A 26,218-nucleotide genomic window follows, 5' to 3' on the forward strand; every position below is an offset into this window, starting at 1 on the left:
TATCGTCTTTACGAAAACTATGAATTATATCAAAAGTTACGTTCTTTTCCGACTTTGGACAGTCTCGTTCGTTTTTTTTTTTTCCTAATTTCTCATAATTTCTCGTAACTTTAATACATTGTACAATAGTTATTGATCGGTATTACCGTATAGAACTACGAAAAATTATATTCCTTGATGGGTTTTCGTTAAATACAATTTTGAATTTCTAAATTTTAATCGCCAGGTGCTCTTAAATTTGCGTTAATTCTTGCCTTTCTTGAAACTAATTCCACACGCAAGACATCTACATAATGCATTATAGTACACTGAATTGTTTGATAACTATCTTTTTACTTTGAAATTACATGTCTCGAAACTCCGTCCAAACGTTCAGTATGACTTTCACTTTTGGTCGACACTTTTACCGAATTCAAATTTTCTTTAAAAAGACCAGATAACATGCTTCAAATATTTAATATTATATTCCCCTAGTATGTCTTTTAAGTGATGAAAGGTAACTGAATAACACTTAAAAATAAAGATACTTGATTGATATTTTTAACTCTTAAGATTATATCGTCCCAGTAGTTTTACACAATACGTGTATAATTATCGTAATACAATGTTATTATTCCGTCTTTTCTCCCACTACACAAATATAAAATCAAGAAAATTCAAATGCTTTAAGTATCGGTAATTTCTTAAATTTTAATTTGTAAAATAAAAATATTGGACATTGTGGTATTGGAATCCACATCACTATATTGTAAGCCATTATGTGGCTTGTAACAAAAATCTGGTTTCAGGAGGCTAATTCTTATCTCTATAGATTTACTTGTTCAACATGGCTACTGCAATGCTATTTTTGTGGATTGCTGCCATAACCACCATTGTTACTTGCACAACCACCATAGATCCAAGTAAGTTAACTTTTTTATTTAGAATTCCTTGTCTAGAATTTGGTCATTTTTGGCTTGTTCAAATTTCAATTGAATCTTAAATTTACAATTATCTACGTATTTCATTTAAGAATCTTGTAAACCTCCATTGAGTTTGTAAGTCGATTTTAACTGTTACTATGATTTTTACATGTAAATCAACTTTAGCATTCTCTCTCCAGAACTTTATTACAAATATCCTAATTATACTACTTACAACTTTATACTGATTTGATCTTAACATTAAACTGCTTTTAACTAGCAACTCCCCTTCCTGCTAACGAGTGTCCCGAAGTTTGTCCACAAGAATACGACCCCGTGTGTGGTAGTGACGGACATACATACAGCAATGAGTGTGAATTGCAGCGTGCATCATGTAATGATTCGCAAATCTCTATGAAATATATAGGCGAATGTAAACGCTCAACACGTGATATCATAATGCCAGGTAAAATGAAGATATACTTTTTAAGTTCGTCCAAACTTCTGTAATTTTTATAAACCATAAGTCATCATACATAATGATTTATTTGAACTATAAGATACCTTGCTTAAATCAACTTCATTGTCTATACACACGTACTTGAAATTGTAATTATATTAACAAATGTCATGCATCCAACATGTAATTTAAGTTTACTGCAACATACTCCATCCTTCATAACATGAACACCTACCAACATTATTACATCCTTTAACACTTGCAAAGCCAACAATTTCCTTCAAAAATCCCAACTTGGTTTCTCAAATATCTTTGAGAAATATCTTGGAACATGACTTTGCTCTACTCTTGAGCCGATCGTGTTTTCGAAACTTCAATTCCTCTTGGTTTTACCTTTTCATTAAAACTTGCATTCTTGATAGAATGTTACATCTACACCACATTTCAGTCCTATCAGCTGAAAAAGTAACCATTTTCTGATATTAACTTCATCCCAATGAACACGCAAGTACCTCCAATGTATTTTAACCCCCATTTAAAATAACATTTGATTAACTTTTCTAAATCAAAAATTTGGATGAACTCTATTCTCGTCTCTTCCTCAGACAAGTGTCCAGAATATTGTACCAATGATTACAACCCCGTGTGTGGTAGTGACGGTCGTACATACAGCAATGAATGTGAACTGCAACGTACGTCATGTCAAGGTTCACAAATCTATATAAAATATAAAGGCAAATGTAAACGTTCAACACGTGATACCATTCCAGGTAAGATAAAGTTATATTTGATTTTTTAGATACATTATTAAATCTCTCAAACCTAATCTATATAGTTTTCAACCCACAACGACGTTCATTGTTCTTGTACGTAAACTATTATTTCGCTTTAATTCTAAGAAGTCTTCTAACAATGGACTCTAATTTCTTCTTTCCTCTTCAAACTAATTTTATATACTATATCCTATTTTACTACTCGCCATTTTCACATTTAATGTGCTCTGCGATACTCATCATAAACCCTTGCAAATATTTTTATTCCAACATAGGTGTTAGTCTTGTACAAAGCCTAATTTAAGTTGCATATCGTGGGTAAAAGTTAATGTAACCTACTCCATTAGCATGAACCCCTACGAACATTATTGCATCCTTTAACTCTGACGAAATCCCAACAATTTGCTTGAAAAACCTCAACATATTTACACATTAGAATCTTGAAACCCACCTTAACATTGCTATAGTCTTGAAACCTATCGAGTGTTTTCGAAACTTCTATGATTCATATTTTAAAACTTGCATTAAAACCAAAGTTCTTCATAATGTTACATCACATTAATGACTAAAATAAGTCCTATTAGCTTACCAGAACTTTAAACATTTTCTGATAATGACTTAAACACAAAATTCCTCCATCGTATTTTAACCCCCCATTTGAAATCTAACATTTAATGGAACTTTAAATTTAAACATTTGGATAAACTCCTTCTTCCCATCTCTTCACAAGACGAGTGTCCAGAATCTTGTCCACAAGAATACGACCCCGTGTGTGGTAGTGACGGACATACATACAGCAATGAGTGTGAACTGCAGCGTGCATCATGTAATGATTCACAAATCTCTATGAAACATACCGGCAAATGTAAACCCTCAACACCTGATGCCATTCCAGGTAAGATAAATTATCTGCTTGTCTTGTACGTACATTGTTCAATTCGTCCAAGCTAATGATTTTCAACCCACTACAACGTTGATTCTTCTTATACTTAAACTATTCTTGTTTCACTTTAATTCTAAGAAGTCTTACCAACTTTATTTACTATGCTTTGTCGCCGTCTCCCGCGTTAGCGACGTAGCGCAAGAAAACAGACGAAAGGATGTCACGACCCATGCACATGTATATACATAAACGTCCACACACGCAAATGCATACCTATACATCTCGCTGTACACGTATATATACACACGTACATATATGCACATGTACATAATTCACTCTGCCTTTATTCATTCCCATCATCACCTCACCACACATGGAGTAACAACCCCTACCCCCTCGTGTGTGCAATATAGCGCTAGGAAAATACAAGGCCCCATTCGTTCACACCTAGTCTCTAGCTGTCATGTATATTGCACCGAAACCACAGCTCCCTTTCCACATCCAGGCCCCACAGATTTCCATGATTTACCCCAAACGCTTCACATGCCCTGGTTCAATCCATTGACAGCACGTAGACCCCGGTATACCACATCGTTCCAATTCACTATTCCTTGCACGCCTTTCACCCTCCTACATGTTCAGGCCCCGATCGCTCAAAATCATTTTCACTCCATCTTTCCACCTCCAATTTGGTCTCTAGCTTCTCGTTCCCTCCACCTAACACGTATATCCTCTTCGTCAATCTTTCCTCACGCATTATCTCGATGTAACCAAACCATTTCAAAACACCCTCTTCTATCTCTACAATTTTATTTCCACGCATCTCTTAACCTTGCATTACTCTATCAAACCACCTCACACCACATATTGTCCCCAAACATCTCATTTCCAGCACATCCACCCTCCTGCGCAAAACTCTATCCATCGCCCACGCCTCGCAACCGTACAACATTGTTGGAAACGCTATTCCTTCAAACGTACCCATTTTTGCTTTGAGATGTTCTAGACTTCCAAGCATTCAAAGCTCCCAGAATTTTCGCCGCCTCCCCCACCCTTTGATTCACTTCAGCTTCCATGGTTCCATCCACTCCCAGATATCTAAAACGCTTTACTTCCTCCAGTTTCTCTCCATTCAAACTTGCCTCCCAATTGACTTGACCCTCAACCCTACTATACCTAATAACCTTGCTCTTATTCACATTTACACTCTACTTTCTTTTTACACACTTTACCAAACTGTCACCAGCTTCTACAGTTTCTCGCATAAATCAGCCACCAGCGTTGTATCATCAGCGAACAACTGACTCTTCCTAAGCTCTCATCCACAACAGACTTCATACTTCCCCTTCTTTCCAAAACTTTTGCATTCACCTCCCTAACAACCCCATCCATGAACAAATAATTAAACAACCATTGAGAGGTCACACCCCCCCTGCCGCAAACCTACATTCACCGAGAACCAATCGCTTTCCTCTCTTCCTACACATACACCTGCCTTAACATCCTCGATAAACTTTTCACTGCTTCTAACAACTTGCCTCCCACACCATATATTAATACCTTCCACACAGCATCTCATCATACGCCTTCTCCAGACTCATAAATGCTACATACAAATCCATTTGCTTTTCTAAATATTTCTTACATTCTTCAAAACAAACACCTGATCCACACATCCTCAACCACACTGCTCTTCCCCAATCTGATGCTCTGTACATGCCTTCACCCTCTCAATCAATATCCTCTCGTATAATTTACCAGGAATACTCAACAAACTTATACCTCTGTAATTTGAGCACTCTTTTATCCCCTTTGCCTTTGTACAATAACACTATGCAAGCATTTCGCCAATCCTCAGGCACTTCACCATAAATCATACATACAGTAAATGTCCTTACCAACCAGTCAACAATAGTCACTCCCTTTTTTTTTAATAATTCCACTGCAATACCATCCAAACCTACCTTGCAAAATCATTTTCCCTAACCCTCACTTTGCACACCACCTCGACCAAAACGCCGTATATCTGCCACTATCATCAAACTCGCAACAAACCTTCAAAATACTCGCGCCATCTCATTCTCACATCACCGCTACTTTTAGCCCCATTCACTGAAGTTCCCATTTGCTCCCTTGTCATAAGCACTTTATTTACCTCCTTCCAAAACATCTTTTATCTCACTCGTTTGCATTTTTCCCTACAAAATTCGTCCAAATACTTCTTTCACTAATCTTACTACTTCATCCCGCCACTCGCTACCCTTTCTAATAAACGCACCTCCCACGCTTCTCACATCACAAGCATCTTTTGCGCAAGCCATCACTGCTTCCCTAAATACATCCCATTCCTCTCCCACTCACCTTACCTCCTTTGTTCTCACTTTTTTCCATTCTGTACTCGGTCTCTCCTTGTACTTCCTCACACAAGTCTCCTTCCCAAGCTCACTTACTCTCTTCACCCCAGCATTCTCTTATCATTTAACACTTAATCCAATAACGCTCTGGCCATCTCTCCTACTTACATACGTATACTTGTGTATCTCGCTTTTTAAACCAGGTTTTCCCAATCACCAGTCCTTTTTCAACACATAAATCTACAAGCTCTTCACCATTTACAACACTGAACACCCCATGTATAAAATTATTCCCTCGACTGCCACATTACTCGCCTTTGCATTCAAATCACCCATCACTATAACCCGGTCTTGTGCATCAAAACCACTAACACTAGTTCAGATGCTCCCAAAACACTTGCTTCTCATGATCTTTTCTCATGTCCGGGTGCATATGCACCAATAATCTCCCATCTCTCGTATCAACTTTCAGTTTACCCATACCAATCTAGAATTTACTTACACTCCATCACATACTCCCAGAACTCCTGTTTCAGGAGTAGTGATACTCCTTCCCTTGATGTTCTCGCGCTAACCCCTGACTTTACTCCCAAGACATTACCAAACCACTCTTCCCCTTTACCCTTGAGCTTCGTTTCACTGAGCCAAAACATCCAGGTTCCTTTCCTCGAACATACTACCTATCTCCTTTTTTCTCATCTTCGTTACATCCACACGCATTTACACCCCAGTCTGAGCCTTGATGGAAGATGAGCACTCCCCGCGTGACTCCTTGTTTCCCCTTTTAGGAAGTCAAAATACAAGGAGGGAAGGCTTCCTGGCCCCCCGTTCCCGTCCCCTTTAGTCGCCTTCTACACGTGAGGAATGCGTAAAAAGTATTTTCTCCCCTACCCCCAGGGATAGGGGAAATATAACTATTATAATTGTCCATGTACGTAATCTAAAATGTGTTAAGAAACGTGTAGTTCCAACCCTCTCGCAGTACTGTATTCTAACAATACTGTACTACTCTAGAATTCCATTCCTCGTTAAACAAACTTTATATAGTAAACCCCATTTTACTGTTCACAATTTTCACCCTTTAATGTACTCTGCGATGCTCATGATAAACACCCTTACAAGTTTTTTTATTCCTACTTAGGTGTTAATCTTATACAAAGCCTATTTTAAAAGTTAAATATCGTGTGTAAAAGTTAATGTAACATACTTCATTATTAACATAAACTCCTACCAACATAATTGTATCCTTTAACACTGATGAAATCCCAACAATTTGCTTGAAAAACATTTCACAAATACATTCGAGAGTCTTGAAACCCACTCTTAACAATGCTATAGTCTTGAAACCTATAAAGTGTTCTAAACTTGTTTAATTAATCTTGCTTTTAACCTTGCATTAAAACTAAATTCTTGATAGAATGTTACATCTACACCACATTAATGACTAAAATAAGTCGTATTAGGTTACAAGAAAAGGAATATTTTCTGGTAATAACTTAAACACAAGATACCTCCAGTTTATTTTAACCCCATTTAAAATTTCAACATTTAAACTTTTTACAAATTTACTTACTCTTTATTATCTCCTCACAAGACGAGTGTCCAGAGTCTTGTCCACAAGAATACGACCCCGTGTGTGGTAGTGACGGACATACATACAGCAATGAGTGTGAACTGCAGCGTGCATCATGTAATGATTCACAAATCTCTATGAAACATACCGGCGAATGTAAACGCTCAACACGTTATATTCCAGGTAAGATGAAATGTTTCCTTTTGGAAAATTTAAAGGATTTCCAGCCCCCCGCTCCCTCCCCTTTTAGTCGCCTACGACACGCAGGGAATACGTTACAAGTATTCTTTCTACCCTATCCTCAGGCATAGGGGAGCCAGGTGAGGATATTCCCTCGGCCCCAATCCTTTCTTCTTAACGCTACCTCTCTGACGCGGGAAATAACATAGTATAAAAGGAAAACGTTAAAAAGCTTATGTTGTAAGTGGCTTAAATTCCTCCAAGCTAATCTATAGTTAACAAAGATAATTGTTCTTACACTATTTTTCTTTCGCTATAATCCTGAAAAAAAACTATACTAAAGTTATAACTATATAATTGTCCATACACTTACTTTAAACTCTTGTTAAGGAACGTATAGTTCCAACCATCTCGCTATACTATATTCTAACGATGCTCTTCTACAATTTCTTCATTCTAACAATGCTCTACTACACTCTACAACTTCTTCATTTTTAAGTTATTAAATGTAGCATACTCCGGGTCATTATAACATGAACCCTTACCAAAATTATTACATCCTTTGTAACAATGACGAAATCCCAACAATATGCTTCATAAACATCCGGAAATGTTTCAAAGATGTTCCAAAAATCATCTTTAATTAAGCCTATTTTTTCGAAACTTTAATTCTTTATCTTGGTTGTAACCTTAGATTAAAACTTTAAAATCATAATTTGACATCTACACCACATTCATCAATGAGAGAAGTCGTATCACCTAACACAAACTGAAAGAGTAACTTGTTTGGTAATAGACTTGAGCACAAATAACTTTATAGTATTTTTCCCTCAATCTTGCTTTTAATAAACTTTTCCCCAATTTTGAAATAACCAGATTTTCGTCTCCTCCTCACAGACGATTGTCCAAAGTATTGTACCAATGATTACAACCCCGTATGTGGTAGTGATGGTCGTACGTACAGCAATGAGTGTGAACTGAAACGTGCATCATGTCAAGGTTATGAAGTTTATATAAAATATCCCGGCAAATGTAAACGCTCAACACGTGATGCTATGCCAGGTAAAATGAAGTATCTCGTGTTTATTGTAAATTCCTCCAAGGTAATCTATATAGCTCTCAACCCACAACGAAGGCAATTAGTCTTTGTACGTAAACTATTCTTAAACTTTAATAACTTCTGTAAGAGAACCTAAGTTATAACACCGTCAATTTACTTACTTTAAAACCCCAACTGTATTAACATGGTTAAACTCTTGCATTACTGTATTCTAATACAATACTAAATTGGAATTTTTCATACATTCGTCATTAACCATTCTACAATGAAGCCATTAACTTTATATTTATTTTATTTTGCTTTGTCGCTGTCTCCCTTAGTGAGGTACCGCAAGGAAACAGACGAAAGAATGGCCCAACCCGTCCACATACACATGTATATACATACACGTCCACACGCAAATATCCATACCTATACATCTCAATGTACACGTGTATATACAGACATATACATATATACACATGTACATAATTCATACTGTCTGCCTTTATTTGTTCCCATCGCAACCTCCCCACACATAGAATAACTACCCCCTGCCCCTCATGTGTGCGAGGTAGCGCTATGAAAAGACACCAAAGGCCCCATTCGTTCGCTCTCGTGTAATAATGCACCGAAAACACGTCTCCCTTTCCACATCCAGGCCCCACAGAACTTCCCATGGTTTACTCCAGACGCTTCACATGCCCTGGTTCAATCCACTGAAAGCACGTCGACTCCGGTATACCACATCGTTCCAATTCACTATTCCTTGCACGCCTCTCACCCTCCTGCATGTTCAGGCCCCGATCACACTGTATTTTTCACTCCATCTTTCCACCTCCAATTTGGTCTCCCATTTCTCCTCGTTCCCTCCACCTGACACGTATATCCTCTTGGTCAATATTTCCTCACTCCTTCTCTCCATGTGACCAAACCACTTCAAAACGCCCTCTTCTGCTCTATCAACCACACTTTTTATTTCCACAAATCTCTTACCCTTACATTACTTACTCGATCAAACCACCTCACACCACATAGTTCTCAAACATCTCATTTCCACCACATCCACCCCTCCTGCGCAGAACTCTATCCATAGCCCACGCCTCTCAACCATACAACTTTCTTGGAACCACTATTCCTTCAAACCTACCCATTTTTGCTTCGAGATAATGTTCTCGACTTCCAAACGTTCTCCAAGGCTCCCAGAATTTTCGCCCCCTCCCCCACCCTATGATTCACTTCCGCTTCCATTGTTCCATCCACTCCCAGATATCTAAAACGCTTTACTTCCTCCAGTTTTTCCTCCATTCAAACTTTCCTCCCAATTGACTTGACCCTCAACCCTACTGTACCTAATAACCTTGCTCTTATTCATTTACTCTTAAATTTCTTCTTTCGCTCACTTTCTCAAACTGTCACCAGCTTCTGTAGTTTCTTACATGAATCGGCCACCAGCGCTGTATCAACGAACAACTGACTCTTCCCAAGCTCTCTCATCCACAACAGACTGCATACTTGCCCCTCTTTGCAAAACTCTTGCATTCACCTCCCTAACAACCCCATCCATAAACAAATTAAACAACCATGGAGACATCACACACCCCTGCCGCAAACCTACATTCACTGAGAACCAATCACTTTCCTCTCTTCCTACACATGCCTCGCATCCTCGAGAAAAACTTTTCACTGCTTCTAACAACTTGCCTTACACGCCATATATTCTTAACCTTCCACAGAGCATTTCTATTAACTCTTATATGCTTTCTCCACATCCATAAATGCTACATACAAATCCATTTGTTTCTATTTCTCGCATACATTCTTCAAAGCAAACGCCTGAACCACACATCCTCTACCAATTGTGAAACCACACTGCTCTTCCCCAATCTAATGCTCTGTACATGCCTTCACCCTCTCGATATAATTTACCAGGAATACTCGACAAACTTGTACCTCTGTAATTTGAGCACTCATTCTTATCCCCTTTGCCTTTGTACAATGGCACTATGCAACCAATCCTCAGGTACCTCGCCATGAATCGTACATACATTAAATAACCTTAATAACCAGTTAACAAGTCGCCCCCTTTTTCAATAAATTCCACTGCAATACCATCCAAACCTGCTACCTTGCCGGCTTTCATCTTCCGTAAAGCTTTTACAACCTCTCCTCCATTTACCAAATCATTTTCCCTAGCCCTCTCAATTTTCAAACCACCTCCCACGCTTCTCATGCCACAAGCATCTTTTGCGCAAGCCATCATTGCTTCCCTAGATACATCCCATTCCTCCCCCACTCCCCTTACCTCCTTTCTCGCCTTTTTCCATTCTGTACTCTCTCTCCTGGTGCTTCCTCACACAAGTCTCCTTCCCAAGCTCACTTACTCTCACCACTCTCTTCACCCCAACATTATCTCCTTTTCTGAAAACCCATACAAATCTTCGCCTCCAAGATAATGATGAGACATCCCTCCAGTTGCACCTCTCGGCACATTAACTATCAATTAACACGTAATCTAATAACGCTCTCGGACCATCTCTCATACTTACATACCTATACTTGTGTATATCTCTTTTTAAACCAGGTATTCCCAATCACCAGTCCTTTTTTCAACACTTATATCTACAAGCTCTTCATTTACAACACTGAACACTCCATGTATACCAATTATTCCCTCAACTGCCACATTACTCGCCTTGGCATTCAAATCGCCCATCACTATAACCCGGTCTTGTGCATCGAAACCACTAACACGCTCATTCAGCTCCTCCCAAAACACTTGCCTCATGATATTTTCTCATGCCCGAGTGCATATGCACCAATAATCGCGCATATCTCTCCAAATTTTAGTTTACCCATATCAATCTAGAATTTCCTTTCTTTCAATCTATCACATACTCCCACAACTCCTGTTTCAGGAGTAGTACTACTCCTTCCCTTGATCTTGTCTCCCTAACCCCTGACTTTACTCCCAAGACATTCCCAAACCACTCTTCCCCTTTACCCTTGAGCTTCGTTTCACTCGGAGCCAAAACATCCAGGTTCCTTTCCTCAAACATATACCTAATCTCCTTTTTTTTTTTTTTCTCATCTTGTGTTACATCTACACACATTTAGACACCCCAATCTGAGTCTACGAGGAGGATGAGCACTCCCCGCGTGACTCTTCCTTGTTTCTCCTTTTAGAAAGTCAAAATACAAGGAGGGAAGGGTTTCTGGCCCCCCGCTCCCGTCCCCTTTAGTCGCCTTCTACACGTGAGGAATGCGTGGGGAGTATTTTCTCCCCTTCCCAGGGTTAGGGGAAATGTAACTATTATAATAGCCCATGTACGTAATCTAAACTGTTAAGAAACTTGTAGTTCCAACCCTCTCGCAGTACTGTATTCTAACAATACTGTACTACTCTAGAATTTCATTCCTCGTTAAACAAACTTTATATAGTAAACCCTATTTTACTGTTCACAATTTTCACCCTTTAATGTGCTCTGCGATGCTCATGATAAACCCTTGCTAGTTTTTTTATTACTACATAGGTGTTAATCTTACACAAAGCCTATTTTAAAAGTTAAATATCGTGTGTAAAAGTTAATGTAACATACTTCATTATTAGCATGAACCCCTACCAACATTATTGTATCCTTTAACACTAACGAAATCCCAACAATTTGCTTGAAAAACATTTCGCAATACATTCGAGTCTTGAAACCCACTCTTAACAATGCTATAGTCTTGAAACCTATAGTGTTCTCAAAACTTTAATTCATCTTGCTTTTAACCTTGCATTAAAACTAAATTCTTGATAAAATGTTACATCTACACCACATTAATGACTAAAGTCGTATTAGGTTACAAGAAAAGGAACGTTTTCTGGTAATAACTTGAACACAAGATGCCTCCAGTTTATTTTAACCCCATTTAAAATTTCAACTTTTTACAAATTTACTTATTCTTTATTGTCTCCTCACAAGACGAGTGTCCAGAGTCTTGTCCACAAGAATACGACCCCGTGTGTGGTAGTGACGGACATACATACAGCAATGAGTGTGAACTGCAGCGTGCATCATGTAATGATTCACAAATCTCTATGAAACATACCGGCGAATGTAAACGCTCAACACGTTATATTCCAGGTAAGGTGAAATATTTCCTTTTGGAAAACTTAATTTCCAGCCACCCGCTCCCTCTTTTAGTCGCCTTCTACGACACGCAGGGAGTACGTGACAAGTATTCTTTCTCCCCTAGGGATAGGGGGCCCAAGTGAGGATATTGGGGGCCAAATAAAGATATTCCCTCAAAGGCCCAGTCATTTGTTCTTAACGCTACCTCGCTGACGCGGGAAATGGCGAATAGTATAAAAGGAAAAGCTGAAATTGTATCTGCTTATGTTGTAAGTGGATTGAATTCCTCCAAGCTAATCTATAATTTTCAACTAACAACCAAGATAATTGTTCTTCTACTATTTTTCTTTCACTTTAATTCTATAAGAAACCATATCTAAGTTATAACTATATAATTGTCCATACACGTACTTTAAACTTGGTGTTAAGGAACATGTAGTTCCAACCCTTTCGCTATACTATATTCTAACAATGCTCCACTACACTTTACAATTTCTTCGTATTCTAACAATGTTCTACTACACTCTACAATTTCTTCATTAAGTTGTTATATATAACATACTCCGGGTCATTATAACGTGAACCCTTACCAAAATTAGTGCATCCTTTGTAACAATGAAATCCCAACAATTTGCTTCAAAGATGTTCCAAAAACCATCTTTAAACCTATTTTTTTTTTTTTTTTTCGAAACTTCTTTAATTCCTTATCTTCGTTTTAACCTTAGATTAAAACTGTAAATTCATCATGTGACATCTACACCACATAGATAACTGAAATAAGTCATATCACTTAACACAAACTGAAGGAATAACTTGTTTGGTAATAGACTTAAGCACAAATAACTTTATAGTATTTTTCCCTCTATCTTACTTTTGATAGACTTTATCCCAATTTTGAAATTGAAATAACCACATTTTCGTCTCCTCCTCACAGACGATTGTCCAAAGTATTGTACCAATGATTACAACCCCGTGTGCGGTAGTGATGGTCGTACGTACAGCAATGAGTGTGAGCTGAAACGTGCATCATGTCAAGGTTATGAAATTTATATAAAATATCCCGGCAAATGTAAACGCTCAACACGTGATGCTATGCCAGGTAAAATGAAGTATCTCGTGTTTATTGTTAAATTCCTCCAAGTAAGCTATGTAACTCTTAACCCACACCCAAGGCAATTAGTCCTTGTACGTAAACTATTCTTAAACTTTAATAACTTCTATAAGAACCTGTTATAACATTGTCAATATACTTATTTTTAAACCCCAACTGTATTAACATGGTTAAACTCTTGCATTACTGTATTCTAATACAATACTAAATTGTAATTTTTCACACATTCCTCATTAAACATTCTACTACAATGAAGCCATTAACTTTATACATTGTATTTATTTTGCTTTGTCGCTGTCTCCCTTTAGTGAGGTAGCGCAAAGAAACAGACGAAAGAATGGCCCAAACCGCCCACATACACGTGTATATACATGCATGTCCACACACGCAAATATACATTCCTATACATCTCAATATATATATATACAGACATATACATATATACACATGTACATAATTCATACTGTCTCCGTTTATTTGTTCCCATCGCAACCTCTCCACACGTGGAATAACCCCTTCCCCCCTCATGTGTGCGAGGTAGCGCTAGGAAAAGACAACAAAGGCCCCATTCGTTCACACTCACTCTCTAGCTGTCATGTAATAATGCACCGAAAACACAGCTCCCTTTCCACATCCAGGCCCCACAGAACTTTCCATGGTTTACCCCAGACGCTTCACATGCCCTGGTTCAATCCATTGACAGCACGTTGACCCCGGTATACCACATCGTTCCAATTCGCTCTATTTCTTGCACGCCTTTCACCCTCCTGCATGTTCAGGCTCCGATCACTCAATATTTTTCACTATATCTTTCCACCTCCCATTTGGTCTCTCACTTCTCGTTCCCTCCACCTCTGACACGTATATCCTCTTGGTCAACCTTTCCTCACTCACTCTCCATGTGACCAAACCACTTCAAAGCACCCTTTTCTGCTCTCTCAACCACTTTTTATTTGCACACATCTCTTGCCCTTACATTACTTACTCGATCAAACCACCACATTATCCTCAAACATCTCATTTCCAGCACATCCACCCATCCTGCGCACAACTCTATCCATAGCCCACGCCTCGCAATCTTACAACATTGTTGAAACCACTATTCCTTCAAACATACCCATTTTTGCTTTGAGATAATGTTCTCGACTTCCAAACATTCTTCAAGGCTCCCAGAATTTTCGCCCCCTCTCTCACCCTATGATTCGCTTCCATGGTTCCATCCACTGCCAGATCCACTCCCAGATATCTAAACTTTACTTCTCCAGTTTTTCTCCATTCAAACTTGCTTCCCAATTGACTTGACCCTCAACCCTACTGTACATAATAACCTTACTCTTATTCACAATTACTCTAAACTTTCTTCTTTCACACACGTCACCAAACTGTCACCAGCTTCTGCAGTTTCTTACATGAATCAGCCACCAGCGCTGTATCATCAGTGAACAATAGATTCGCTTCCCAAGCTCTCTCATCCACAATACTCTGCATACTTGCCCCTCTTTCCAAAACTCTTGCATTCACCTCTTTAACAACCCCATCCATAAACAAATTAAACCATAGAGACACCGCAAACCTACATTCACTGAGAACCAATCTCTTTCCTCTTCGTACACGTGCCTTGCATCATCGATAAAAACTTTTCACTGCTTCTAACAACTTGCCTCCCACACCATATATTCTTAATACCTTCCACAAAGCATCTCTATCAACTCTTATATACTTTCTTCAGATCCATAAATGCTACATACAAATCCATTTGTTTTTCTAAGTATTTCTCGCATACATTCTTAAAAACAAACGCCTGATCCACACATCCTCTACCACTTCTGAAACCACACTGCTCTTCCCCCATCTGATGCTCTGTACATGCCTTCACCCTCTCAATCAATACCCTCCCATATAATTTACCATGAATACCCAACAAACTTGTACCTCTGTAATTTGAGCACTCACTCTTATCCCCTTTGCCTTTGTACAATGGCACTATACAAGCATTCCGCCAATCCTCTGGCACCTCGCCATGAATCGTGCATAATTAAACCTTACGAACCAGTCAACAATAGTCACCCCCTTTTTTAATAAATTCCACTGCAATACCATCCAAACCTGCTGCCTTGCCGGCTTTCATCTTCCGTAAAGCTTTTACTACCTCTTCTCTATTTACCAAATCATTTTCCCTAACCCTCTCACTTTGCACACCACCTCGACCAAAGCACCCTATATCTGCCACTCTATCATCACACATTCAACTAACCTTCAAAATACTCTCTCCTTCTCACATCACCACTCCTTATCACCTCACAATTAGCCCCCTTCACTGAAGTTCCCATTTGCTCCCTTGCCTTACGCACTTTACCTCCTTCCAAAACATCTTATCATTCTCCCTGAAATTTAATGATACTCACCCCTACTCTCATTTGCTTGCGCCTTTCTCTTGACCTCCTGCCTTTCTTTTATACCTCTCCCACTCGTTTGCATTTTTTCCCTCCAAATGCCTCTATTCTTTCACTAATAATCTTACTTCTTCATCCCACCACTCGCTACCTTTTCTAATCAATCCACCTCCCACGCTTTTCATGCCACAAGCATCCTTTGCGCAAGCCATCACTGCTTCCCTAAATGCATCCCATTCCTCCCCCACTCCCCTTACCTCCTTTGTTCTCACCTTTTTCCATTCTGTACTCGGTCTCTCATGGTGCTTCCTCGCACAAGTCTCCTTCCCAAGCTCGCTCACTCCCGCCACTCTCTTCACCCTAACATTCTCCTTTTCTGAAGACCCCCACAAATCTTCGCCTCCACAAGATAATGATCAGACATCCCTCCAGTTGCACCTCTCAGCACATTAACTATCAATTAATACGTAATCCAATAACTCTCTGGCCATCTCTCCTACTTGCATACGTATACTTGTGTATATCTTTTTAAACCAGGTATTCCCAATCACCAGTCTTTTTCAGCACATAAATCTACAAACTCTTCACCTTTTCCATTTACAACAGTGAACACTCCATGTATACCAATTATTCACTCGACTGCCACATTACTCGCCTTTGCATTCAAATCGCCCATCACTGTAACCCGGTCTTATGCATCAAAACCACTAACACGCTCTTTCAGCTGCTCCCAAAACTCTTGCCTCATATTTTCTCGTGCCCGGGTGCATATGCACCAATAATCAGCCATCTCTCTGTTTAAGTTTACCCATATCAGTCTAGAATTTACTTTCTTACACTCTTGTCACATACTCCCACAACTCCTGTTTCAGGAGTAGTGCTACTCCTTCCCTTGCTCTTGTCCTTTCACTAACCCCTGACTTTACTCCCAAGACATTCCCAAACCACTCTTCCACTTTACCCTTGAGCTTCGTTTCACTCGGAGCCAAAACATCCAGGTTCCTTTCCTCAAACATACTACCTATCTCCTTTTTTCTCATCTTGGTTACATCCACACACATTTACACCCCAGTCTGAGCCTTCATGGAGGATGAGCACTCCCCGCGTGACTCCTCCTTGTTTCCCCTTTTAGAAAGTCAAAATACAAGGGAAGGCTTTCTGGCCCCCCTCTCCCGTCCCCTTATACACGTGAGGAATACGTGGGGAGTATTCTTTCTCCCCTATCCCCAGGGATGGGGAGAATATAACTATAATTGTCCATATACGTAATTTAAACTGTGTTAAGAAACGTGTAGTTCCAACCCTCTCGCAATACTTTATTCTAACAATACTGTACTACTCTAGAATTTCTTCATTCCTCGTTAAACTTTATATAGTAAACCCTATTTTACTGTTCACAATTTTTACCCTGTAATGTGCTCTGCGATGCTCATGATACACCCTTGCAAGTTTTATTCCTACATACGTGTTCATCTTGTACAAAACCTATTTTAAAAGTTAAATATGGTGCGTAAAAGTTAATGTAACATACTCCATTATCATGAACTACCAACATTATTGTATCCTAATGAGATGTTTTCGAAATTTCTTTTTAATTCTTCATCTTGCTTTCACCCTTACATTAAAACTAGAATCTTTATAATGTTATATCTGAACGACATTAATGATTAAAATGTCTTATTAGCAGAGAAACTAACATTTTCTGGTAATAAACAAATACCATTTTTTAACCCGCATTTGAAATGTCAACATTTAATGAAACTTTTTACGAATTTACTTACTCCTTATTCTTACTCCTTATTGTCTCCTCACAAGACGAGTGTCCAAAGTTTTGTCCACAAGAATACGACCCCGTGTGTGGTAGTGACGGACATACATACAGCAATGAGTGTGAACTACAGCGTGCATCATGTAATGATTCACAAATCTCTATGAAACATACCGGCGAATGTAAACGCTCAACACGTTATATTCCAGGTAATTATATCTGATTGTGTTACAGGTGGATTGAATTCCTCCAAGCTAATCTATTCACTATAATTCTAAGTAACTATACTAAAGTTATAACTATACTTGTCCATACACTTACTTTAAACTAGAGTTCAGGAACATGTAGTTCCAACCCTTTCGTTATACTATATTCTACTACACTCCACAATTTCTTCATATTCCAACAATTTTCTCCAATTTCTTCATCTTTAAGTTATTAATTATAACATACTCCGGGTCATTAGAACGTGAACCCTTACCGAAATTATTACATCGATTATAACACTGACAAAATCCCAATAATTTCCTTCAAAAACATCCGGACATGTTTCAAAAATGTTCCATAAAGCATTTTTAAAACTATTTTTTTCGAAACTTCTTTAATTCATCTTGGTTTTAACCTTAGATTAAAACTTTAAAATCATAATGTGACATCTACACCACATTCATAAATGAGAGAAGTCGTATCACTTAACACAAACTGAAATAATAACTTGTTTGGTAATAGACTTTAGCACAAATAACTTTATAGTATTTTTCCCTCAATCTTACTTTTGATAAACTTTTCCCCAATTTTAAAATAACCACATTCTCGTCTCCTCCTCAGACGATTGTCCAAAGTATTGTACCAATGATTACAACCCCGTGTGTGGTAGTGATGGTCGTACGTACAGTAATGAGTGTGAACTGAAACGTGCATCATGTCAAGGTTATGAAGTTTATATAAAATATCCCGGCAAATGTAAACGCTCAACACGTGATGCTATGCCAGGTAAAATGAAGTTGTATCTTGTGTTGTAAGTGGATTATTAAATTCCTCCAAGGTAATCTATATACCTCTCAACCAACAACCAAGGCAATTAGTCCTTGTACGTAAACTATTCTTCTTAAACTTTAATAACTTCTATAAGAACCTGTTATAACATTGTCAATATACTTATTTTTAAACCCCAACTGTATTAACATGGTTAAACTCTTGCATTACTGTATTCTAATACAATACTAAATTGGAATTTTTCATGCATTCCTCATTAAACATTCTACAATGAAGCCATTAACTTTATATCTATTTTAATTTTGCTTTGTCGCTGTCTCCCTTTAGTGAGGTAGCGCAAGGAAACAGACGAAAGAATGGCCCAACCCACCCACATACACGTGTATATACATACACGTCCACACACGCAAATATACATACCTATACATGTCAATGTACACATATATACAGACATGTACATAATTCATACTGTCTGCCTTTATTTGTTCCCATCGCAACCTCCCCACACATGGAATAACCCCTTCCCCCCTCATGTGTGCGAGGTAGCGCTAAGAAAAAACAAAAGCCCCATTCGTTCACACTCGGCCTCTAGCTGTCCCTTTCCACATCCAGGCCCCACAGAACTTTCCATGGTTTACCCCAGACGCTTCACATGCCCTGGTTCAATCCATTGACAGCACCTTGACCCCAGTATACCACATCGTTCCAATTCACTCTATTCCTTGCACGCCTTTCACCATCCTGCATGTTCAGGCTCCGATCACTCAATCTTTTTCACTCCATCTTTCCACCTCCCATTTGGTCTCCCACTTCTCCTCGTTCCCTCCACCTCTGACACGTATATCCTCTTGGTCAACCTTTCTTCACTCGCTCTCCATGTGACCAAACCACTTCAAAGCACCCTTTTCTGCTCTCTCAACCGCTTTTTATTTGCACACCTCTTACCCTTACATTACTTACTCTATCAAACCACCACATTGTCCTCAAACTTCTCATTTCCAGCACATCCACCCCTCCTGCGCACAACTCTAAACATAGCCCACGCCTCGCAATCTTACAACATTGTTGGAACCACTATTCCTTCAAACATACCCATTTTTACTTCGAGATGATGATCTCGACTTCCAAACATTCTTCAAGGCTCTCAGAATTTTCGCCCCCCTCCCCCACCCTATGATTCACTTCCATGGTTCCATCCACTGCCAGATCAACTCCCAGATATCTAAACTTTACTTAAGTTTTTCTCCATTCAAACTTGCTTCCCAATTCACTTGACCCTCAACCCTACTGTACATAATAACCTTGCTCTTATTCACATTTACTCTAAACTTTCTTCTTTCACACACGTCACCAGCTTCTGAAGTTTCTTGCATGAATCGACCACCAGCGCTGTATCATCAGTGAACAATAGATTCGCTTCCCAAGCTCTCTCCTCCACAACACTCTGCATACTTGCCCCTCTTTCCAAAACTCTTGCATTCGCCTCCCTAACAACCCCATCCATAAACAAATCAAACCATAGAGACATACACACCCCTGCCGCAAACCTAAATTCACTGAGAACCAATCGCTTTCCTCTCTTCCTACACGTACACATGCCTTACATCCTCGGCAAAAACTTTTCACTGCTTCTAACAACTTGCCTCCCACAACATATATTCTTAATACCTTCCACAGAGCATCTCTATCATATGCTTTCTCCAGATCCATAAATGCTACATACAAATCCATTTGTTTTTCTAAGTATTTCTCGTACATTCTTCAAAGCAAACTCCTGATCCACACATCCTCTACCACTTCTGAAACCACACTGCTCTTCCCCGATCTGATGCTCTGTACATGCCTTCACCCTCTCAATCGATACCTTCCCATATAATTTACCATGAATACCCAACAAACGTATACCTCTGTAATTTCAGCACTCGCTCTTATCCCCTTTGCCTTTGTACAATGGCACTATGCAAGCATTCCGCCAATCCTCGGGCACCTCACCATGAATGGTGCATAATTAAATAACATTACAAACCAGTCAACAATAGTCACCCCCTTTTTTAATAAATTCCACTACAATACCATCCAAACCTGCTGCCTTGCCGGCTTTCATCTTCCGTCAAGCTTTTACTACCTCTTCTCTATCTACCGAATCATTTTCCCTAACCCTCTCACTTTGCACACCACCTCGACCAAAACACCCTATATCTGCCACTCTATCATCAAACACATTCAACAAACCTTCAAAATACTCGCTCCATCTCCTTCTCACATCACCACTACTTGTTATCACCTCCCCATTTGCGCCCTTCACTGAAGTTCCCATTTGCTCCCTTGTCTTACGCACTTTATTTACCTCCTTCCAGAACATCTTTTTATTCTCCCTGAAATTTAATGATAATCTCTCACCCCAACTCTCATTTCCCCTCTTTTTCACCTCTTGCGCCTTTCTCTTGACCTCCTGCCTCTTTCTTTTATACCTCTCCCACTCGTTTGCATTTTTTCCCTCCAAAAATAGTCCAAATGCCTCTATTTTCACTAATAATCTTACTTCTTCATCCCACCACTCGCTACCTTTTCTAATCAATCCACCTCCCACTCTTCTCATCCCACAATCATCCTTTGCGCAAGCCATCACTGCTTCCCTAAATACATCCCATTCCTCCCCCACTCCCCTTACCTTTGTTCTCACCCTTTTCCATTCTGTACTCGGTCTTTCATGGTACTTCCTAGCACAAGTCTCCTTACCAAGCTCCCGTACTCTCACCACTCTCTTCACCCCAAGACCCCCACAAATCTTCGCCTCCAAGATAATGATCAGACATCCCTCCAGTTGCACCTCTCAGCACATTAACTATCAATTAATACGTAATCCAATAACTCTCTGGCCATCTCCTACTTGCATACGTATACTTGTGTATATCTTTCTTTTTAAACCAGGTATTCCCAGTCTTTTTCAGCACATAAATCTACACTCTTCACCTTTTCCATTTACAACAGTGAACACTCCATGTATACCAATTGTTCCCTCGACTGCCACATTACTCGCCTTTGCATTCAAATCACCCATCACTATAATCCGGTCTTATGCATCAAAACCACTAACTCATTCAGCTACTCCCAAAACGCTTGCCTCTCATATTTTCTCATGCCCTGGTGCATATGCACCAATAATCAAACATCTCTCTCCAAGTTTCGGTTTACCCATATCAATCTAGAATTTACTTTCTTGCTCTTATCACATACTCCCACAACTCCTGTTTCAGGAGTAATGCTACTCTTCCCTTGCTCTTGTCCTCTCGCTAACCCCTGACTTTACTCCCAAGACATTCCCAAACCACTCCCCCCCTTTACCCTTGAGCTTCGTTTCACTCGCAGCCAAAACATCCAGGTTCCTTTCCTCAAACATGCTACCTATCTCCTTTTTTTTTTTTCTCATCTTGGTTACATCCACACACATTTACACCCCAGTCTGAGCCTTCATGGAGGATGAGCACTCCCCGCGTGACTCCTCCTTGTTTCCCCCTTTTAGAAAGTCAAAATACGAGGAAGGCTTTCTGGCTCCCCTCTCCCGTCCCCTTTAGTCGCCTTATACACGTGAAGAATACGTGGGGAGTATTCTTTCTCCCCTATCCCTAGGGATACGGAGAATATAACTATAATTGTCCATGTACGTAATCTAAACTGTGTTAAGGAACTTGTAGTTCCAACCCTCTCGCAATACTTTATTCTAACAATACTGTACTATTCTAAAATTTCTTCATTCCTCGTTAAACTATATATAGTAAACACCATTTTACTGTTCACAATTTTTACCCTGTAATGTGCTCTGCGATGCTCATGATACACCCTTGTAAGTTTTTTATTCCTACATACGTGTTAATCTCGTACAAAACCTATTTTAAAAGTTAAATATGGTGCGTCAAAGTTAATATAACATACTCCATTATCATGAACTACCAACATTATTATATCCTAATGAGATGTTTTCGAAATTTCTTTTTAATTCTTCATCTTGCTTTCACCCTTACATTAAAACTAGAATCTTTATAATGTTACATCTGAACGACATTAATGATTAAAATGTCTTATTAGCAGAGAAACTAACATTTTCTGGTAATAAACAAATACCATTTTTTAACCCGCATTTGAAATGTCAACATTTAATGAAACTTTTTACGAATTTACTTACTCCTTATTCTTACTCCTTATTGTCTCCTCACAAGACGAGTGTCCAAAGTTTTGTCCACAAGAATACGACCCCGTGTGTGGTAGTGACGGACATACATACAGCAATGAGTGTGAACTACAGCGTGCATCATGTAATGATTCACAAATCTCTATGAAACATACCGGCGAATGTAAACGCTCAACACGTTATATTCCAGGTAATTATATCTGATTGTGTTACAGGTGGATTGAATTCCTCCAAGCTAATCTATTCACTATAATTCTAAGTAACTATACTAAAGTTATAACTATACTTGTCCATACACTTACTTTAAACTAGTTAAGAAACGTGTAGTTCCAACCCTTTCGTTATACTATATTCTAACAATGTTCTACACTCCACAATTTCTTCATATTCTAACAATGTTCTACTACAATTTCTTCATTTTTAAGTTATTAATTATAACATACTCCGGGTCATTAGAACGTGAACCCTTACCGAAATTATTACATCCATTATAACACTGACGAAATCCCAACGATTTGCTTCAAAAACATCCACACATGTTTCAAAAAACATTTTTAAAACTATTTTTTTTCGAAACTTCTTTAATTCTTTAACTTGGTTTTAACCTTGGATTGAAACTTTAATTTCTTCATAATGTGACATCTACACCACATTGATAACTGAGAGAAGTCGTATCACTTAACACACACTGAAGGAATAACTTGTTTGGTAATAAGATTAAACACAAAACTTTAGTATTTTTCCCTCAATCTTACTTTTGATAGACTTTTCCCCAATTTTGAAATGACCACATTCTCGTCTCCTTCTCAGACGATTGTCCAAAGTATTGTACAGATGATTACAACCCCATGTGTGGTAGTGATGGTCGTACGTACAGCAATGAGTGTGAACTGAAACGTGCATCATGTCAAGGTTATGAAGTTTATATAAAATATCCCGGCAAATGTAAACGCTCGACACGTGATGCTATGCCAGGTAAAATGAAGTTGTATCTTGTGTTGTAAGTGGATTGTTAAATTCCTCCAAGGTAATCAATATAGCTTTCAAACCCACAACAAAGGCAATTAGTCCATATACGTAAACTATTATTATTCTTAAACTTTAATAACTTCTATAAGAACCTAAGTTATAACGGTCAATATACTTATTTTTAAACCCCAACTGTATTAACATGGTTAAACCCTCTTGCATTACTGTATTCTAATGATACAATACTGAATTGAAATTTTCCATACATTCCTCATTAATTCTACAATTAATCCATTAACTTTATACAGGATAATTTCACTTTTAAAATGCTCATCGATACTCGACATGATTAACCCTCAAATTTTTATTTCTACTCGAATGGTAATTGTTATACAAACCCTATTCTAAAATGGTTTACATTTTATACTAGTTACTGTAACACGTACTCCACCCTTGATAATATGAACCCCTCCCAACATTTCATATTTTAACACTTAATGAAATCCCAACAATTTACTTCAAAACACTTCTTAAATTTAGATTAAAACTAAATACTATGGTTACGTACAAACGACATGGACGACGTTGACAAATCACAGGTTTGATAATGACTTCCTCACAATATAAGCACAAATACCTCCATAAAATTTTTTCCTCGATTGAAATCCAATTTTCAAATTAGAAATTTTGAAATTCAACATTTAATGAACTTTCAATTTAGAAAATTTTGAAATTCAACATCTAATGAACTTTCAATTAAGAAATTAAGATAATTTTCATTATCACAGATGATTGTCCAAAATCTTGTACAAATGAGTACAACCCCGTGTGTGGTAGTGACGGTCGTACATACAGCAATAAATGTGAACTACAACGTAAAATATGTAATGGTTCACAAGTCTCTATAAAATACAATGGCGAATGTAAACGCTCAACACGTGATATCATAATACCAGGTAAGGTTAAGTTGTATCTGCTTGTTGTAGATGGGTTCTTAAATTCGTTCAAACTTATATACACATATAATTTTGAACCCACATGGGATTTTTCTACATTTTTTATATACTTCAATAAATAGCTTAAGTTTTTAATTTCATTGTCTATACACTTGATTCAAATGTTGAATGTATTAAGGCACATTATATAAATCCAACATATAAATCGTATGTTTTCTATTACAATTTTTGATCAATCGACTAACTACGAAAGTTAGAATAATATCCGCTTTTTCTATATAGACCATAGTCAATATTGTTCTAGTTACACCACTTGCATAACTTGGAAAGTCGTACCAACTGAGAATAGTTAAATGTTTAATAATGGTTTGAGCACAAAAATACCTAATTTTTCCCAGATTAAAATCTATATAACATAAAATGAACCTTACAAGTTTAGAAATTAGTTTACTTTTCGTATATCTTCAGATGAATGTCCTGAAATCTGTACAGAAGAATACGACCCCATGTGTGCTACTGATGGTAAAACTTACAGTAATAAATGTAAACTCCAACAAGCCATTTGTTTGGATCAAAGCATCTCTCTAAAACACACTGGTGAATGCAAAGGTAATGCTTGACCCCTTCATGAATATTTTCCTCTTATTTCTAACCAATGTACTATCTTCTTAAGCCCCATGAAGAGGCTTGGGTTAAATGTTAATACTGTAACGATGTAAATTGTGGCCATAATTTTCAAATCTTGAATCTCAATTCTGTATGGAAACCTTAAGCCATGTATCCACAACTAACTATAAATCTCTCCCAACATCGTGGTATATATGCAAAGTCCTGAATATTGATTTTAAAAAGTAACTTTCAAATTTTATGTAGGATGCATAAATTCAATGACTGTTATAAAATTTGTATATCTCTAATAATTAATAATTCGATTCTCTAATCAATCCTAACTAAAATTGCTTATGTAAACATCCCTTTACAATTGAAACTATATCAATCCTAACTAAAATTGCTCATTATGTTAACAACTGTTAACCTTTCAAACTAGGTCAAGAATGCGAAGCAGTTTGCGCTCCAATCCAAAATCCCGTGTGTGGCACAGATGGCAAAACTTACTCCAATATCGGTTGTTTAGCTGTTGCAGCTTGCAAGAACCCAGACATCAAGCTGGCACACACTGGCCACTGTCATGGAGATGTAAAGTAGGTAATGTACAACACTAAAACATTTGCGGCCATTGTAACTTGTACTATGATCTAAAAGATAGATGGTTTCAACTCGGCAAGTTCATATATCTATATTATTTGATAAACTATAGCTTTATTACTTTAAGTTTATCAATGATGAATTGTACATATCTACATTAGCCAGTTTGGAAACTGTTTCATTAACTTGGTTTAAAAAACAAATGGTAATTCTATATTCTATTTTTTTGCAGGTTAGATGTCCGTTAATTTGCCCTTAATATTTAAGTAAAATTGTGCAAGTGATAAACTTTAAGACTGTATTAATATATGTATGAAATCTTATTTATAAATATTTTTCAAAATGAGA

At 38.1% G+C, this 26,218-nt stretch overlaps 1 protein-coding gene across 9 annotated transcripts in view; it reads left to right on the top strand.

Moving 5' to 3' along the window:
• The window catches only part of LOC139761058 (agrin-like), a 26,502-nt gene extending 284 nt beyond the window's left edge, over positions 1–26,218 (top strand). For 2 of the 9 annotated variants that reach the window (XM_071684845.1, XM_071684846.1), the window contains exons 2-17: positions 812–902; positions 1,183–1,368; positions 1,968–2,132; positions 2,866–3,030; positions 6,967–7,128; positions 8,023–8,187; positions 12,133–12,294; positions 13,217–13,381; positions 17,602–17,763; positions 18,383–18,547; positions 22,768–22,929; positions 23,550–23,714; positions 24,497–24,664; positions 25,133–25,273; positions 25,713–25,866; positions 26,103–26,218. In XM_071684845.1, coding sequence (XP_071540946.1) covers positions 827–902; positions 1,183–1,368; positions 1,968–2,132; positions 2,866–3,030; positions 6,967–7,128; positions 8,023–8,187; positions 12,133–12,294; positions 13,217–13,381; positions 17,602–17,763; positions 18,383–18,547; positions 22,768–22,929; positions 23,550–23,714; positions 24,497–24,664; positions 25,133–25,273; positions 25,713–25,866; positions 26,103–26,118 — 2,379 coding nt within the window. In that variant the 5' untranslated portion in view covers positions 812–826 and the 3' untranslated portion in view covers positions 26,119–26,218. Of the gene's footprint in view, positions 1–788; positions 903–1,182; positions 1,369–1,967; positions 2,133–2,865; positions 3,031–6,966; positions 7,129–8,022; positions 8,188–12,132; positions 12,295–13,216; positions 13,382–17,601; positions 17,764–18,382; positions 18,548–22,767; positions 22,930–23,549; positions 23,715–24,496; positions 24,665–25,132; positions 25,274–25,712; positions 25,871–26,102 lie in introns of all 9 variants that reach the window. The other 7 variants (XM_071684843.1, XM_071684844.1, XM_071684848.1 and 4 more) reach the window with 6 other exon arrangements.

Source organism: Panulirus ornatus, chromosome 39, assembly GCF_036320965.1.
Source record: "Panulirus ornatus isolate Po-2019 chromosome 39, ASM3632096v1, whole genome shotgun sequence".
Taxonomy (NCBI): domain Eukaryota; kingdom Metazoa; phylum Arthropoda; class Malacostraca; order Decapoda; family Palinuridae; genus Panulirus; species Panulirus ornatus.